The sequence below is a fragment of the Heptranchias perlo genome, chromosome 38 (assembly GCF_035084215.1).
Source record: "Heptranchias perlo isolate sHepPer1 chromosome 38, sHepPer1.hap1, whole genome shotgun sequence".
In the NCBI taxonomy this organism is placed as follows: Eukaryota; Metazoa; Chordata; class Chondrichthyes; order Hexanchiformes; family Hexanchidae; genus Heptranchias; species Heptranchias perlo.
This window is the reverse complement of record NC_090362.1, coordinates 11,656,761-11,675,112: the sequence shown is the minus strand read 5'-3', so window position 1 is coordinate 11,675,112 and position 18,352 is coordinate 11,656,761. Positions and strand designations below refer to the sequence as shown.

Here is an 18,352-nt window from a genome sequence, read left to right as displayed (position 1 = left end):
ACACAGGTTTATTAGGCCTTTTCCCTCTTCCTAAAATTGTTAATTAATTGCTTGTACTGTTGCATGAATCCTTCCAAAAATATACAATCATACAATATGGCCATTTGGTTGTTAATTAGCAATAAATGCATCAAGTTTACACCATAGCCCCACTGCTCAGTGGGTGAATACGATGCTCAGCCATAAACTCCCAGCAGGATCCAGCTTAAACCCTCCTAATAGTGCAGATTTACCTCAACTCAACCCCCTGGCTGGGGGTGAGAGGTCAATAACCAGCCAGGACTCCCACTCCTGATCACTGCCCAGTGATTCCTGGTGTAAAGCAGCCCCAGGCTCATGAGCCCTCAGGCTAAGCCCCAAACCTACCCAGCAACAGCAGACACTAATTTTTCATTGGCCGCCTCAGGGCCACGTGGTCCTTGGTTGGGGGCGGAACGGCTTTTGTCCTCATTCGGATTTCTATTGGCTGATGCCTCCAGTCTGTCAGTTCTGATTGGTCTAGCCGCTGACACCCGTAGGCCAATCATGAGCGAGTAACGTGGCACGTTCGAGTCTTTGGAAATGGCGGGGCTTCGGAATATACCACAAAGGTCAGGGGTGATCAGTAATTCACTGCTAATACAGAAAGAAAATGTAAAAAAAAATCAAGAAGCCTTTCGAAACTGAAGTTATTTTAATTTTATTTTATTTCTGTCCAATTCGCCGATGATATTAGACCATTTCTTGATGTTTTTCTTTGACAGCCGATTTTAAACTCCCCGGTGTGCAGAATAGTTTTGCCTTACCTGCGGGGCATGCGCGTGAGTGGCGAGCTGGGGCTTGGACTATACCATTCCCAAGGAAGGGGGTTAGGCACATAATTAACAATTGGATTCCGATATGACCTGCGGCGGGCCTTGTAAGCCGCCAGTTGGGGAGAATAGTTTTGAATAATATAGGTGTATTGGTTGGTGCAGGTCGGGCTGAGCTGTGAGTGCTGTTGCTGCGGGTTGTGATTAGTGTTTCCCCCCCTGGGTCGTAGTGGGTGGTCCTGGAGCCGCCATTTTGCGGGGCGGCGCTGCCCCTCCGGCCTCAATCTGGCCCCACTCCCCAGGCCGGTGGATGCGCCTCTCCGACAGGAACATGAAGCTGTTGCTCGCCGCCGCGCTGCTTACTGCTGCCCTCACCTTCCTGCTGCTCCCCGGGGCCTCGCAGGCCGACGAAAAGAAAAAGGGGCCGAAAATTACTATCAAGGTAGTGGGAGGAGGCAAATCTGGGTCTGGTCTGGGGCGGGGGGATGTCGTGGGGGAGAGATAGCGGGGTTTGGCAAGGTTGGGGGAGGGGGTCTGGGGTGGGGAGGGGGACTGTGGGGATGGGGACTGTGTGTGGGGGGTGGGGACTGTGGGGGGGGACACTGGGGGGAGGGGGACTGTGGGGGGGTCTGGGGAGGGGAGGGGGACACGGTGGGGGGGTCTGGGGTGGGGAGGGGGGCACGGTGGGGAGGGGGGCACGGTGGGGGGGTCTGGGGTGGGGAGGGGGGCACGGTGGGGGGGTCTGGGGTGGGGAGGGGGGCACGGTGGGGTGGGGGGACTGTGGGTGTGGGGAGGGGAGGGGGACACGGTGGGGGGGTCTGGGGTGGGGAGGGGGACTGTGGGGTGGGGGGACTGTGGATGCTGGGTCAATATCATGGGTGATGGAGTAAATACAGGAAAGTGGAACCAAAGGATGTCACAAGAACTCTGAGTTTAAACCAGAGAGAGATTGGGAGAGATGTTCCCCAGTTTTGGTGTGAGTGGAAGGGAGGTGGCAGGGATGGGTCTAATCCATTAACACCTAGTGCCATCTCCTGGGCTGGGAATGGGATGAGGAATCTGTAGAAGAACTGGGGTGGGGTGGAGAAAGGTTCTAAATGAAATCGTGACCAGCCGTTATCTTTCAAACTGGGTTACTGGCTCCTGGGAGATCTGTGAAGGCATCACATGGGGTCCCTGAGGTGTCAGGTTGGGGAAGGGGATCTGGGGTGGGGGGTGCCTCCGTGGGTACCACTCTTCCGTGAGTCTGAAGGTTGTGGGTTCAATCCCACTCCAGAGACTTGAGCACAGAATCTAGGCTAACACTCCCAGTGCAGTACCGAGGAAGTGCTGCACTGTCGGAGATGCTGTGTTTGAGGTGAGATGTTAAACGGGTGGATGTAAAAGATCTGCTCCCACACACTTTGGCTCCTGCAAATCAGGGTCATTTGGTTGAAATAATTACCTATTCCTACTTTATTGGATTGAACGGTCCTTCGACGTGAAATATTAACTGTTTCTTTCATCACAGATGCTGCCTCACTTGCTGAGCTTTTCCAGCATTTTCTGTTTTTATTATTGGATAATTTTTGTAGCCTTGCTGCCCACCATTCAGTTTCCCTAGGAAGCCTATGCTAGGGTGCTGGGAGAAGATGGGCAGGTGATGTTCAGTGTTCCAGGACTCTCCACCAGCCCAGGGAGGACATTCTGTCCCGGTAGCACTTTCTCTGCAGGCTGTGAATGGAATTCCCTTCAGCTGTATGTCTTGGAACACTCACCCCACAGTGTGGCATCATTGTTTTAACTGTGCATTTTTATGCTCCCCCAGGTGACTGGAACTGCAGAGTAATTGAACTGGGGTTTAGGGCAAGTACCAATAGTCAACTCCTTGTACAGCTAACATGGGCCACATGGGTGCCACGGTGGGCGGTGGCTTGGGTTCCACACTCTTTCCCTGGTCTCTCTGGGGGAGGGGGCTGTTACTGTACACTTCCTGTTAGATTGAGAAAAGGGGAATTTTTGCTTTCAAAATTAATCTTAACCTTTCCCTGGGTAACCTTGTGGAAAGTGTGCACACACGGGAGGTGCCAGGCACCGAGTTACTATCTTATCGGGGCACTTTGGCAGCTGCAGTGACCATGGTTACTGCCAGGCACCTTGGGGTGACTGTCACAGTGCAAGGGCTGGGAGTCTCTCTGATCGCAACCCACCCAACTCAACTCCGATCAGTTTAAAACAAGAAAATGCCCCTCATGCTCTTTTTCCCCCCCCCCCTTCCTGTGCCCATCTCCTTGCTCTCTCCTTGCCTATGGTACACAGTGAGATTGGATCCAGCAGGTCAGCCACATTGGATACAGAATGATGGTTTAATGTGGTTCTCCCCATTCAATCCTGACACTTGGAACACCGCCTTGTTCACTCACTGCCCTGAGCATATGTAATATCCATTGTGTGACTAACCAGTATATGCTCCTGCCCAGTGTGAGCTCACTCCTGTCTGATTTCCCTCCTATAGGTGTACTTTGATATCAAGATCGGAGATGAGGACGCAGGCCGTATAGTATTTGGTCTTTTTGGGAAGACGGTTCCTAAGACGGTTGAAAACTTTGTTGCTTTGGCGACGGGAGAGGTGAGTATTCTCCCAGTATTTTCCCACGATGACTGTTCCTCCTGTTGCCCCAAGCTCCGGCTTCAGGATTTTATGTCGTCGGAGATTAAACATGACTTTATTCACTCGGAACGCACTGGGACAACCGGGTTTGTCCATCTGTGTTTTGAATTTTGCGGAGTCAGACACACACAGACACTTGTTCTGGGGTCAGGCAGCTGTCACTCCCCCCGGTTAATCTCCTACTTTCTCTGCAGAAAGGCTTTGGCTACAAGGACAGCAAATTCCACCGGGTGATCAAAGATTTCATGATCCAGGGAGGGGATTTCACCCGTGGAGATGGCACTGGTGGTGAGTGAGTGAGCCTGTACTGTCATAAACTTGTATTGCGCCCTGCAAGGGGCGGGGCCGTGCCGTGCACCCTGCGGTGGGGGGGGCGGGGCTGTACCGTGCACCCTGCAGCGGGTGGGGGGGGGGGCGAGGCCTTCCATATCATAGAATGGTTACAGCACAGAAGGCGGCCATTCGGCCCATCGAGTCCACCAGCTCTCTGCAAGAGCAATCCGGCTAGTCCCACTCCCCTGCCCTTTCCCCATATCTCTGCAAATTTTTTTCCTTCAAATACTTATTCAATGCCCTTTTGAAAGCCACGATCGAATCTGCCTTCACCACCCCCTCAGGCAGTGCATTCCAGATCCTAACCACTTGCTTTTTTTAAAAAAAAAGTTTTTCCTCATGTCGCCTTTGGTTCTTTTTCCAATCACCTTAAATCTATGTCCTCTGGTTCTTGACCCTTTTGCCAATGGGAACAGTTTCTCTCATCTACTGTCTAGACCCTTCCTGATTTTGAATACCTCTATCAAATCTCCTTGCAACCTTCTCTGCTCTAAGGAGAACAACTCCAGCTACTCCAGTCTATCCACATAACTAAAGTCCCTCATCCCTAGAATCATTCTAGTAAATCTCTTCTAAGGCCTTCACATCCTTCCTAAAGTGCGGTGCCCAGAACTGGACACAATACTCTGGTTATGGCTGAACCAGTATTTTATAAACCTTCATCATAACTTCGCTCTTGTACTCTATGCCTCTATTTATAAAGCCCAGGATCCCGTATGCTTTTTTTAACCGCTTTCTCAACCTGCCCTGCCACCTTCAATGATTTGTGCACATACACCCTCAGATCTCTCTGTTCCTGCACCCCCTTTAGAATTGTACCCTTTAGTTTATATTGTCTCTCCTCATTTTTTCTGCCAAAATGATCATTTTGCACTTCTGTGTTGAATTTCATCTACCATGTGTCCGCCCATCCCACCAGCCTGTCTCTGTCCTCTTGAAGTCTATCACTATCCTCCTCACTGTTCACTACCCTTCCAAGTTTTGTGTCATTTGGAAATTGTGCCCTGTACATCCAAGTCCAAGTCATTAATATATATCGAGGAAAGCAGTGATCCCAGCACCGACCCCTGGGGACCACTACTCCCTCTAGTCCGAAAAACAAGCATTCACCACTACTTAAGTCAATTTTGTATCCATGCTGCCACTGCCCCTTTTATTCCATGGGCTTCAATTTTGCTGACAAACCTATTATGCAGCACTTTATCAAACACCTTTTGGAAGTCCATATACACATCAACTGCACTGCCCTCATCAAAAAACTCAATCAGGTTAGTTAAACACAAAATTTGCCTTTAACAAATCCAAGTTGATTTCCCTTGTCTTTTTTTCCCCCTGACGTTTCTCTATAGTGGATGGGACTTTATCTCTCATTTTGAACATTCCAATGGACTACCAAATGTGCCAGGATCTTCTAAGTTTTGCTGTGGTTTATGGGCTGATGCAGACATTGAGGCTGTTCCCACTAGAGGGACTGGATTGACTGTTTGTTCTCTCTCCCCCCAAACTCCCTTTTCAGGTAAGAGTATCTACGGTGACCGTTTCTCCGACGAGAACTTCAAGCTGAAACACTATGGCCCGGGCTGGGTCAGTATGGCCAACGCTGGCAAAGATACCAACGGATCCCAATTCTTCATCACCACGGTCAAGACCACCTGGCTGGACGGGAAGCATGTCGTGTTTGGGAAAGTCATAGAAGGAATGGTACGGATTTTTGACATCTCCCCTCCCCCCACACTCTGTAATTTCAGCAGCAAACCCCCAAAAAAAGGCAATTGCACAGAAAACAACCAGACTCTCTGGCAGTGTTGTGGGTGACCGTCTCCTGTGTATTTTAAGCACCAAAATGAGAATGAAAGCTGGAGCCAGCTGAGGCCTGTTACACACTCCCTCTCCCATCACAGGCTGTGTTCCACACCTGGAGTGGGGAGGTGAGGCTCTGCATCCCACGTTTAATAGATTCCTTGTCTTTGGCTTGAGAATTTAACGCTGCCTTTTTTTGCAGGACATTATAAAAAAAGTTGAGGCCTCGAAGACAGACAGCCGAGATCGACCGCTGAAGGACGTGGTCATCGCAGCCTGCGGCACAATCGAGGTGGAGAAACCCTATGCCATTGCCAAAGAGTAACCTGTCCGCTGGCGACGGGCAGTGAGCTGCAGAGACTGGCCCTCTGCCCTGGCAGGATGCTTTCAGCACTAATGACCGAGCTGGGAGATCTGTTTAACTTTATATCGAACCTGGGCTTCCATGCCTTGTTGATATCCGAACATTCCTGAAACACTGGTTCTTATCACCTTTGTAAAGAAAAAATATCCATACCTCTAATAAATGCCATGGGTTTTCTAATAGACTGGTTTATTGTGTAAATTGGAATATTCTGGAACCTGTGTACAAATGGACCACTGGACTGAACGACTGCAGCACATGAAACAGTGCAGGGAACCACTTACAGAAACCAATGGTATATGGAGTGAGGTTTATAAGCCTGCATTCCAGCAGATGGCAAGATTAAAAATTACACACTTTACAAAAGTGAAATTTGCTTGTGATTAAAAACAAACGGGTGTTCAGAGTGAGTGAGGGAGACTAATGCTGAGAATAGAACACTTTGCATTGTCCCATCAAACACGCCCAGAAGAGGAAGCTTTACTCTGTCAAAAGCTAAATATCCCTCAGCCCAGTAACTACTACCATCACCATGACAATCTCTCCACTTTTCTCATCCATGATATGAGGAACCAAGATATGTGAATTCAAACTTATTTCATGTATGACCCTTACAGGTGCTCATCAGCTGGCAAGAGGCAATAGTCCCATCAATCTGCACTGGATTTTAACAGGCGGTGCAGAGAGTCGCTCACCTTTCCTCTCTAATTATCATGCTTTCTGACACTCGTAATCACTTCCCACCTAACCCAGGACGTGTAGCACACCTTAACCCTTGCACTGTGAATGGAAGTGGAGAGGGAAAGTGATTGGTTTTAAAAATTACATAACAGTATACAATAACAAGCTTGGGGACTGTTTTGCCGTGAGCAAGGGTTGCTTAGAGAATCAATATTAGTGAAAGACTGTGTCAGACAATGCTTTCTGGGCCCGTGATGTGCAGTGTGGCTCTTCCGGCAAAGTCCAGTCCATGGTGGGTCTCCAAGTCGGGATCAGTCAAGTACAGGCCCTGAAGGACACCTGCCACAATCACATTCGGGAGAAGGTCTGAAAAGCAAGGAGAGAGAGAATGAGTCCTGACACAACAGAGTCCAGATTTGAGGGGTCCAACTGACCCAGGGCTCCCTATTGAATAGTAAATAATCCCAGCATTCAGACAGCACCTCATAGAAAGGTTACAAGCAGGGAAGGAGCCCATCAAGTCCATCCCCCACCAATCCCTGTAGCCCTGCAAATTTTTTCCTTTCAAGTACTTATCCAGGTCCCTTTTGAAGGCCATGATTGAATCTGCCTCCCTCCACAGCAGTGCATTCCAGATCCTAACCACTCGCTACTTGACAAAGTTTTTCCTCATGTTGCCTTTGGTTCTTTTGCCAATCACCTTAAATCTATGTCCTCTGGTTCTTGACCCTTCTGCCAATGGGAAGTTTCTCTCTATCTACTCTGTGTAGACCCTTCATGATTTTGAATACCTCTATCAAATCTCCTCGCAACCGTCTCTGTTCCAAGGAGAACAACCCCAGCTTCTCCAGTCTATCCCCGTAACTAAAGTCCCTCATCCCTGGAATCATTCCAGTAAATCTTTCCTGCACTCTCTAAAGCCTTCACATCCTTCCTAAAGTGCGGTGCCCAGAATTGGTCACAATTCTCCAGTTGTGATCGAACGAGTGTTTTATAAAGGTTCATCATGACTTCCTTGCTTTTGTACTCTAGGCCTCTATTTATAAAGCCCAGGATCCCGTATGCTTTTTTTTAAAAAAAAAACAGCTTTCTCAACCTGCCCTGCCACCTTCAACGACTTGTGTACATATATCCCCAGATCTCTGTTCATGTACCCCTTTTAGAATTGTGCCCTTTAGTTTATATCAGATGGGAACATTGCAAAGCTTCCCACAGTGAATTAGTTTTCAAAGAGCAGACTGCCAACATCAGCCCCCAAACTGCACTCAGATCGATGATCAGTTAGGTGTGTTGGGGAGGAAGTCCCAATGTGTATGGTGCTGTGGGATCGTTACCGTCTGGCCTGGCAGGTAGACCTCACCAACCTCAGCCGAAAGGCAGCTCCTCCGACTGCAGCGCTCCCTCAGTACTGACCCTCCGACAGTGCAGCACTCCATGGAATTCCTTACCTACCCCCACACTGCGTCCTTATTCCCCACCATCTCCCCAGATTTAGCCCCTCCCGTTAACTGCCCTGTTCCCTCTCCCAACAATGGGTGTCTCCCCATTATTGGCCTGTTACCCTCATCTTTTCTGCCGCATGATCCCCTTCTAGAACACAGAGCTGCACAGCTGCCTGTCCTGCCCCTGACTGCAATGGACTTTCTGCGCCTCCCTGCTTCTGAATTGCTCATTAACAGCAATCGCCCTCCCACTTCATTTCACCCCCATTACCTGCAGCAGTCGGATAGGCAAAGGCATCCTTTGTGAAACTGACCACCTCGCGACGGAAACACCTGCAACAAACGGGAGGAGGGAGAGACGGCTTAGTGCGAAAATAACAGCATCAATTCCCTACTTCGCACTGGGCTCTACCTGCCCTGGGAGTGTCTGATGGGACAGTGTAGTGGGGGCTCTACTCTAACAAAGACTGATTCCCAGCCACATGAGATATTAGGCAAGCGACCAAAAGCTTGGTCAAAGAGGTAGGTTTTAAGGAGCATCTTAAAAGGAGTAGAGGGGAATTTAGGGAGGGAATGCCAGAAGCTTATGGCCTGGGCAGCTGAAGGCACGGCCGCTAATGGAGGGGCGAAGGAAGCGGGGGATGCACAAAGCCAGAACTGGAGGAATGCAGAGATCTCGGAGGGTTGTAGGGCTGGAGGAGGTCCCAGAGATAGGGAGTGGGCGAGGCCACGGAGGGATTTGAACACGGATGAGAATTTTTAAACCAGGAGCCAATGTAGGTCAGCGAGCACAGGGGTGACGGGACTTGGTGCGAGTTAGGAGAGGGGTTTTGGATGAGCTTAAGTTTGCGGAGGGTGGAAGATGGGAGGCTGTCCAGGAGAGCTAGAGGTTCCTTGTGCTCACCTGTAGTTTTGCAAGTCGAGTTCATCCAGGGCACTAAAAGGAAAGGAATTACATTAGAGCAGAACAAAGTGATAAACAGAGAAAGACTCCAATCTCAGGTCACAACTTTTCTTGCCTGTCTCTATCAATATTATCATGGTCAGTGCTCCCCTGAACTTTTCCTCCCTTAATCCTTGGCTCCTAATCCCCAATCCTTCCTTCCGAAAAAGTGTGGTGCCTACAATTGAAAACAATACTCCAGCTGAGGCCTAACCAGTATTTTATAAAGGTTCAGCATAACTTCCTTGCTTTTGTACTCCATGCCTCGGTTTATAAAGCCCAGGATCCTGTATGATTTTTTTTTTTAAAAACAGCCTTATCAACTTGTCCTGCCGCCTTCAAAGATTTCTTCAACATAAACCTCCAGGCCTCTCTGTTCCTGCGCCCCCCATTTTAAAATTGAACCGTTTAATTTATATTGCCTCTCCTCAGCTCCCTGTCTTCCCTCCCTCCCTCCCACAATCTACAGGAGTTTGAAACCCATGCTTCGAGATCACTGAACCACTCCTAGATTTACCTCCACTTCTCTCCTACTCTTTCTGGCCTCAGCGATACCTGACACCGTGGGCCCCGGCCCTTCACCTGGACACGGCTATTAATGGGTCCCGGCACACATTTCAATCAGACGTGAAGACCATGCAGGGGCAGGTCAAGGGAGTTATCGCAGGCAAGACTGAGATGGATAGATTTTCTTTTATTAGCTAAGGGTATCAAGGGATATGGAGCAAAGGCAGGTAAATGGAGTTGAGGCGCAGATCAGCCATGATCTAACTGAATGGTGGAACAGGCTCGGGGGGGGGGAAGTGAAGGGTCTCCTACTGTTTCTATGTTCCCTCTGACTTTGGGTAAGGCCCTGCTATACGCACAGTGGGTCTGACACTTTTGGTTCTTGGACGGTACTGGGCTGCAACATTGCTGCCCCACCCAGTGCCCCGTCGCACTGCAAACCCCCACCCAGTGCCCCGTCGCACTGCAAACCCCCACCCAGTGCCCCGTCGCACTGCAAACCCCCACCCAGTGCCCCGTCGCACTGCAACTAGACCCCTCAACACTGGACAATTCCTAAGTGTGAAATTTTGGATCACCAGGGTTAATGGTGACTCCTTGTGTCAGTATCTCCGTCTCAGAGGGGGTTTCAGAGATTTTTTCCTCTGGAAAGCAAGAGCAAAACAGGTGTTCTGGGAATTCTCCACATGAAGCGGATAGGATCCCGCGAATGGAGGGCAGTTAAAGAAATAACTTGCATTTTGACAGACCCCTTCATGTCCTCAGGACGTCCCAAAGTGTTTCACAGTCAATGAATTAGTTTGGAAATGCTGTCCCTGTGTTTTTTTTTTAAGTGATGTTGGTTGAGGGATAAACATTGGTCCAAGGACCTACCCTGCTCTTCTTCCAATAGGGGTCATGGGATCTTTCACATCCACCCAAGGGGACGAAGGGGGCCTCGGTTTAACGTCTCATCTGAAACGGATGATGGGGGGGGGTTTGTGCGGAGGGGCCCTGAATGCTCTACGATGCCCAGGGCCCCAGGAATCCTCTGTCAGAGAGGCACTGGGCCAAAGCATCACTCTCAGCAATGGGAGACTCTGAGCTGCCATTTCTCATCGTGGCCACCAGGTGGAGCATTCGGCTTCATCCAATAATGGCGGGGGGGGAGAAAAACCACAACTTCTGCATTTCTGAGAGTTAAAATAGCCCAAGTTTCAAATTATAGTTAAAGTTATTTACATTACAGTAGTGACTCTCTAACTCTTCCTTCCAAGTCTCTATGGGATGTCATAGGAACAGGAGGAGGCCATTCAGCCCCTCGAGCCTGTCACACCATTCAATAAGATCATGGCTGATCTGTATCTTAACTCCATTTACCCATCTTGGTTCCGTAACTCTTAATACCCTCACCCGACAAAAAAATCTATCAATCTCAGTTTTGGTGTTTTCAATTGACAACTAGCCTCAACTGGGGGAGAGAGTTCCAGATTTCCACTCCCTTTTGTGTGAAGAAGTGCTTCCTGACATCACCCCTGAACGGCCTGGCTCCAATTTTAAGGTTATGCCCCCTTGTTCTGGACTCTTTTCCACCCACCCCTCCAACCAAACCAGAGGAAATAGTTTCTCTCAATCCTTAAATCCTTTAATCATCTTAAACAGCTCAATTAGATCACCCCTTAATCTTCTATACGCAAGAGAATACAAACCTAGTCTATGCAACCTGTCCTCGTATTAATCGTGCGTATCTCTCCTACGAGTGAGCCCCGTAAAGCAGGGAGTGAAATGTAAACAATACCCGAGTACGAGGAGTGAGGGGACTGACCTCAAAGTCTGCTTTCTGGACGGGACGTGTTTGATGTTCAGGAAGTCGAGAATCTCCCGGGGCAGCTGCTGACCGTCACACATGAGGCCCTGTGTCAGAGACAGACCGGTCAATGTCTGAAGCATTACACTCCTGGGCCCCCCGCCCTGGTCCCTCTCTCGGGCTCGGTCCCTCTCCCCTCCCCTCCCCACTCCGGGAAGCTCCTCACCTGTAAATATGCTTCCAATCCAGTTCTCTTCTGCTCCAGGGCCTTTGGCCGCCGATTCAGACCTCGCTTTGGGGGGAAGTCTGGAGTTTTTGTTGTCTTTTTTAACTATTGGAAACAGTCAAAAGAAACATTGTCAGCCTGAGAGCTCGGCACACAGTTCATGCAGGGGAGAGGAGGAAGAGGAAAGCCGGGGGGGGGGGGGGGGGGGGAGGGGGGAGGAAGAGAGCTGGGGGGGGTGGGGGGGGGGGGGGGAGGAGGATGTATTGGATGTGGCAGCAAGTCCAAATGTTGCTCCCCTCGGTTCCCTTGGTCAGTGAGACGGGCCTGGCCTGGGTAGTTGTGTGTGAGGGCCGTGCTATCACCCTTTGCCCACTGCACTGTTCTTTCATTCTAATGCTGCGCTGTGATGTTAAACGTGCACTCAAATAAACCTGTAACCCAACCCCATTGACATCACAGGGCTGTAATTAGCTCTTGCTTCCTAGACATTCCTTCACTGACACCAGCGTCCCACAGCCCTCGTCTCAATCTGTTTACAGCCAACATCAGGACTATTTAAAGAGGATTGATCGAGTGACACTGGAGTCTAACCAGTGTCCCCCAGACAGATTGCAGACAAGTGACCTCTAGCAATGGGAACCACTAATACAACCAGCCCGTCAAACTACATCTGAGGAATATTAGTGCCAGGGAATGGGGCACATTCCCATTTTGGACACAGTGTCATTACTAAACACTCCCAGGGCAGGTACAGCACGGGTTAGATACAGAGTAAAGCTCCCTCTACACCATCCCAGTGTTATGTTTCATCACTCACAGAATTGTGCCCTTCTTTACACCTCTTCCATTTCCCACACCAGCCGCTCTGTACCCAATTTAATACCAAGTTAGGGAGAGTTCTGTATTGTCAGCTCCGACTCACAGACCTGGACTGAGATTGAGCCTGGCTGGATTTGAACACAGATCCAAGAGGTGAAAGGTCAGCGATGGAGCTCTGCACCCCTAGTTCTTTGAATCTCAATCTTACCCTGAACCTACATCTGACCCCACCCCAAAAAGTCGTGGGATCTTCATCCCAAAATACCATCAGTATATTTCCATGTGTGCAAGCCCAGACAGTGAGCTATTCAACCTTGGGGGCCGAGCCCGGTCCTGTCTGGATGCCTTGGGTCACTGTTGGGATCTGGGACAGAAATCCGGGCTGGTTTTTCCCATCCTGGGCACTGAGGCCAAGTGTAGAGCCCAAGATCTGTTAACTCAGCACAGAGCGATGGTCTGGGTGTTGGATGCGATGCCTCTTGCAGCTGATTAACCATGTAGGGCACACCAGGCCGCAGGGGAGCCCTCAGTCCCTGGACCTCCCAGATACATTGCTCTGGATTCTCACCTTTTTGTGAAGAGTCTGGAAGTCTCGATAGCGACGATCGACGACGTGTTTCCTCCCATTGGTGAGAACTTCGACCCGGAATACCTGTCAACGAGAAACAGCATCAGTGGAGGCAGACCTTGGGGGAGGGGGGGGGGGGGGGAAGGGGGGGGGGGGGGGGGAAGGGGGCGGGGAGGAGGGGGAGTCTCTCCATCTGAACCACAAACAGGGAAACTCGGCCCCCCAGAAAAGAGGGAGGGACCAATCAGAGGGGCTGTTAATAGGTAGTCCGCAGGGAGCAGCCACTTTTCCCCAGGGAAGGGACAGGGTGCAGGGGAATGAGGGGGAGGATAATTGTTCCAGGATCTCCCCCCCCACCCACCCCGCCGCAGTACCTGGCACCGCTGACGGAACATTCCGGAGGTCAGCGAGGCGGACTTCAGCAGACATTCCCATCACGTGGCCCCTCAGGACAAAGTCTTCCTTCATCCCGAGCTCAGAGAGTGTTTAACGGGCAGAGAGAGAGAGAGAGAGGCACCTGGAGCTCCCAGTGTTGGTTCAGCTGCCTCCGGGGGGTGAGTGAGGCCTCGATCACTGCACAGCTGTGAATGGAGCTCATTGAAGCAGTGCTGATCCACACATACAGGCCGGTCGCAGCTGTGCCTCACTCACTGTGAAACAGGATTATGGCAAAGTGCTGGCTCAGTGCAGGAGTGCAGCAGTCTCCAGCTCTTTAAATAAAGACAGACTTGCATTTATATAGCGCCTTTCACAACCTCAGGACGTCCCAAAGTGCTTCACAGCCAACGAAGTACTTTTGAAGTGTGGTCACTGTTGTAATGTAGGAAACGCCAATTTGTGCAAAGCAAGATCCCACAAACAGCAATGAGATAATCTGTTTACCCGTCTCATCTTTGTTTTCAAATCCCTCCATGGCCTCGCCCCTCCCTATCTCTGTAACCTCCTCCAGCCCAACAACCCTCCGAGATCTCTGCGCTCCTCCAATTCTGGCCATTTGCACATCCCCGATTTTAATCGCTCCACCATTGGCGGCCAAGCCTTCAGCTGCCTAGGCCCTAAGCTCTGGAATTCCCTCCCTAAACCTGTCCACCTCTCCACCTCTCTCTCTCCTCCTTTAAGGCACTCCTTAAAACCATCCTCTTTGGCCAAGCTTTGGGTCACTTGTCCTAATATCTCCTTATGTTTGATAATCGTTCCTGTGAAGTGCCTTGGGTCGCTTAACTACATTAAAGGCGCTATACAAATGCAAGTTGTTGTTGTAAAACAGATTATCTGGTCATTATCTCATTGCTGTTTGTGGGATCTTGCTGTGCACAAATTGACTGCCGTGTTTCCTACATTACAACAGTGACTACACTTCAAAAGCACTTTACGGCCAATGAAGTACTTTTGAATGTCCTGAGGTTGTGAAAGGCGCAAGTCTTTTTTTCTTCTGATTTAGAAAAACCACCCTAGGCAGTCGACTCTCTCACTATCTCAGCAATCCAGCATCTTCCTCCATTAGAGCCTCGAGATATCAGTTCCGATACTCCCAGCCCCAGGCTCAAACCTTTCCATCAGGGCTAATCCTGAGCCCCTCCATCAGCCTTTGCAACTTAAAATCTCCCCACTGTCACTGAAGGACAGCATCAAATGAACAAAATATAATGATCAGATCAAATTTGCATCAGATTAGGTTCATTCAAAACACAGATTTTCTTTTATAACTCAAACACAGTACATGGCGTTGCCATGGTTATAGGCAATTTCTTGCACCATGGTGTTGCTATGGTTACGTCCAGTATCTGCTTATGTCGAGATTCTTAACCAAACGAGCTCTGTACACCCGAGTGTTTGCACTGGAATGGGCTGTTTTAAACTTCCTCGGGCATCAAGCAATTCCCTCACCTTTACACCAGAGACACAATCACCATTGCACGTCGTCACACACTCACCGTGTCGTTACACACTCGCCCTTACACTCATGCTGTTGCACACTCGTCATGCTGTTGCACACTTGCCATTACACATGCACCATTGCAAGCCTGCGCAAATATCACCGAAACATTTCAAACCCTTTAGAACAGAACGTTTAGGAGCAGGATGTGGAAATGTCCCTTTAATACGACCCCTTTACTCCCCTTCAACACTTTCCCTCCCCACAAACACATCCCAGTTGTCCCTTGACCCCCATTTCCACCGTCCTTCACCCCGTAACTTGTTCCACAGCTCGACTATCTTCCTTATTCCTCGCGTCCTGATCTTTTAACTTGTATCCCCTGGGATTTTGAAGCCTTCACCATCACGCCCTCTGGACCAGTTTTGTCAATTCCCTCAGTAATCTTGAAAACTTAAATCAGAGCCCCTGATAATTTTATTAATTTCAGAACGAGAGTCAGGGTTCACTGATTCAGCAGCGTTAAAAGAAAACCAACCCTGCCCTGAAACCACAACCCAATAACAGAGGAGGGCCGAGGGGTTCCAAGCTACACACTGTGCCCCAGGGAACTGGGAGCCAATGTAGGTCAGCGAGCACAGGGGTGATGGGTGAACGGGACTTGGTGCCACTTAGGATACGGGCAGCAAACTACCACTGCATTTACAGAAGCAATGTACAGTCTGAATTTCAATGCACAAACAGCCAGACACCTGCCATCTGGCCCCAAAGTGAATGCACTGTAGAGTATTGGGCATGAGAGTGAGGGAGCTCCTCGCCTGGAGCGGTTCAGACCACAGGTTGCAGGTTCAGGTGGCTGATCCAGGCTACCAGGGAGGGGGCAGTCGGGAGGCTGCGATTGCTTCAGCGTCCCTGGGCTGGAAAGAGGCAAATCATCCAGGGAGCCTCATCCCTGCTCAGTGCCAGGAGGCTGGGGGAGGACTTGGCTGTGCTGCTCCCCACGGTTGAATAACTGTCCGGGTTCACTGAGAGACGGGCGGGGTATCAGAGGGCGGAAGGGGAGAGAAACACCCGCCTGTCCCTTTAAATGGTCAAAAAAAGGGGGGGGGGTCCCTTTAACAGGAGAGGCTGCAATCAACGTCCAGAAAAACAGACCCCCCCGCCCGCACCCTGAGGACCCCCCGCACCCCGGTGACTCCCCCCGAGACCCCCACCCCCCCAGGGACTCTATCCCCCCAGACCCCGCTCACCGTGTGCACTTTGTCCGAGTCTCCGGTCGCTTCCTGCCCGATGGACGGGATCCGAACCTCGATCATCGCGGGGAGCGGCTGCGGGTCGGGTCTGGTCCGGGACTCCGGGCTGAGTGTGTCCGTCTCCGGGGCGCCAAGTCCTGGAGTGAAGGCGAACCGCGTTTTCATTCAGTGACTCGGGGAGTGAAGCTGAGCCCCGCCCCCCGCACACCTGGCCCCGGGCCAGACAGACAGACAGACAGAGAGAGCCCGGCCCCGGGCCAGACAGACAGACAGACAGACAGAGAGAGCCCGGGCCAGACAGACAGATATAGCCCGGCCCCGGGCCAGACAGACAGAGAGACCGAACCCGGGCCAGACAGAGAGAGAGAGAGAGACCAAACCCGGGCCAGACAGAAAGAGAGAGAGATCGAACCCGGGCCAGACAGAGAGAGAGACCGAACCTGGGCCAGACAGACAGAGAGAGACCGAACCCGGGCCAGACAGAGAGAGAGACCGAACCCGGGCCAGACAGAGAGAGAGACCGAACCCGGGCCAGACAGAGAGAGAGTCCAAACCCGGGCCAGACAGAGAGAGAGTCCGAACCCGGGCCAGACAGAGAGAGAGTCCGAACCCGGGCCATACAGAGAGAGAGAGAGGGAGAGAGACCGAACCCGGGCCAGACAGAGAGAGAGACCGAACCCGGGCCAGACAGAGAGAGGGAGAGAGACCGAACCCGGGCCAGACAGAGAGAGAGAGAGAGAGACCGAACCCGGGCCAGACAGGGAGAGAGAGACCGAACCCGGGCCAGACAGAGAGAGGGAGAGAGACCGAACCCGGGCCAGACAGGGAGAGAGAGACCGAACCCGGGCCAGACAGAGAGAGGGAGAGAGACCGAACCCGGGCCAGACAGACAGAGGGAGAGAGTCCGAATCCGGGCCAGACAGACAGAGAGAGAGAGTCCGAACCCGGGCCAGACAGAGAGAGAGTCCGAACCCGGGCCAGACAGAGAGAGAGTCCGAACCCGGGCCAGACAGAGAGAGGGAGAGAGACCGAACCCGGGCCAGACAGGGAGAGAGAGACAGAACCCGGGCCAGACAGAGAGAGAGTCCGAACCCGGGCCAGACAGAGAGAGTGAGAGAGACCGAACCCGGGCCAGACAGAGAGAGGGAGAGAGACCGAACCCGGGCCAGACAGACAGAGGGAGAGAGTCCGAACCCGGGCCAGACTGACAGAGAGAGAGAGTCCGAACCCGGGCCAGACAGAGAGAGAGTCCGAACCCGGGCCAGACAGAGAGAGAGTCCGAACCCGGGCCAGACAGAGAGAGAGTCCGAACCCGGGCCAGACAGAGAGAGAGTCCGAACCCGGGCCAGACAGAGAGAGAGTCCGAACCCGGGCCAGACAGAGAGAGAGTCCGAACCCGGGCCAGACAGAGAGAGAGTCCGAACCCGGGCCAGACAGAGAGAGAGTCCGAACCCGGGCCAGACAGAGAGAGAGTCCGAACCCGGGCCAGACAGAGAGAGAGTCCGAACCCGGGCCAGACAGAGAGAGAGTCCGAACCCGGGCCAGACAGAGAGAGAGTCCGAACCCGGGCCAGACAGAGAGAGAGTCCGAACCCGGGCCAGACAGAGAGAGAGTCCGAACCCGGGCCAGACAGAGAGAGAGAGAGAGAGAGAGACCGAACCCGGGCCAGACAGAGAGAGAGTCCGAACCCGGGCCAGACAGAGAGAGAGTCCGAACCCGGGCCAGACAGGGAGAGAGAGAGACCGAACCCGGGCCAGACAGAGAGAGAGTCCGAACCCGGGCCAGACAGAGAGAGAGAGAGCAAACCCGACCAGACAGAGAGAGAGAGAGCGAACCCGGGCCAGACAGAGAGAGAGAGAGAGTCCGAACCCGGGCCAGACAGAGAGAGAGAGACCGAACCCGGGCCAGACAGAGAGAGTGAGAGACCGAACCCGGGCCAGACAGAGAGAGAGTCCGAACCCGGGCCAGACAGAGAGAGAGTCCGAACCCGGGCCAGACAGAGAGAGAGTCCGAACCCGGGCCAGACAGAGAGAGAGTCCGAACCCGGGCCAGGCAGAGAGAGAGTCCGAACCCGGGCCAGGCAGAGAGAGAGACCGAACCCGGGCCAGGCAGAGAGAGAGACCGAACCCGGGCCAGACAGAGAGAGAGACCGAACCCGGGCCAGACAGAGAGAGAGACCGAACCCGGGCCAGACAGAGAGAGAGACCGAACCCGGGCCAGACAGAGAGAGAGTCCAAACCCGGGCCAGACAGAGAGAGAGTCCGAACCCGGGCCAGACAGAGAGAGGGAGACCAAACCCGGGCCAGACAGACA

General features: G+C 51.9%; 2 protein-coding genes and 1 non-coding gene across 3 annotated transcripts; 2 read left to right on the top strand and 1 right to left on the bottom strand.

Moving 5' to 3' along the window:
- Nucleotides 1-1,056: 1,056 nt before the first annotated feature.
- On the top strand, nt 1,057-6,120 carry ppib (peptidylprolyl isomerase B (cyclophilin B)). The gene is made up of 5 exons (XM_067973446.1): nt 1,057-1,233; nt 3,286-3,399; nt 3,636-3,729; nt 5,291-5,475; nt 5,777-6,120. Exons 1-5 carry the CDS (start codon nt 1,102-1,104, stop codon nt 5,897-5,899), a joined length of 648 nt encoding a protein of 215 aa, XP_067829547.1. The 5' UTR covers nt 1,057-1,101; the 3' UTR covers nt 5,900-6,120.
- Nucleotides 3,426-3,569, top strand: LOC137304857 (small nucleolar RNA SNORA79). Its single transcript, XR_010958647.1, has one exon. It is a non-coding gene; the product is annotated as a small nucleolar RNA SNORA79 (small nucleolar RNA).
- On the bottom strand, nt 6,102-16,518 carry LOC137304752 (sorting nexin-24-like). Its single transcript, XM_067973445.1, has 7 exons — nt 16,037-16,518; nt 12,911-12,994; nt 11,524-11,628; nt 11,316-11,404; nt 8,966-8,998; nt 8,333-8,394; nt 6,102-6,985 (listed from the first exon to the last, which is right to left on the bottom strand). Exons 1-7 carry the CDS (start codon nt 16,202-16,204, stop codon nt 6,849-6,851), a joined length of 678 nt encoding a protein of 225 aa, XP_067829546.1. The 5' UTR covers nt 16,205-16,518; the 3' UTR covers nt 6,102-6,848.
- Between the last annotated feature and the right edge of the window lie 1,834 nt (nt 16,519-18,352).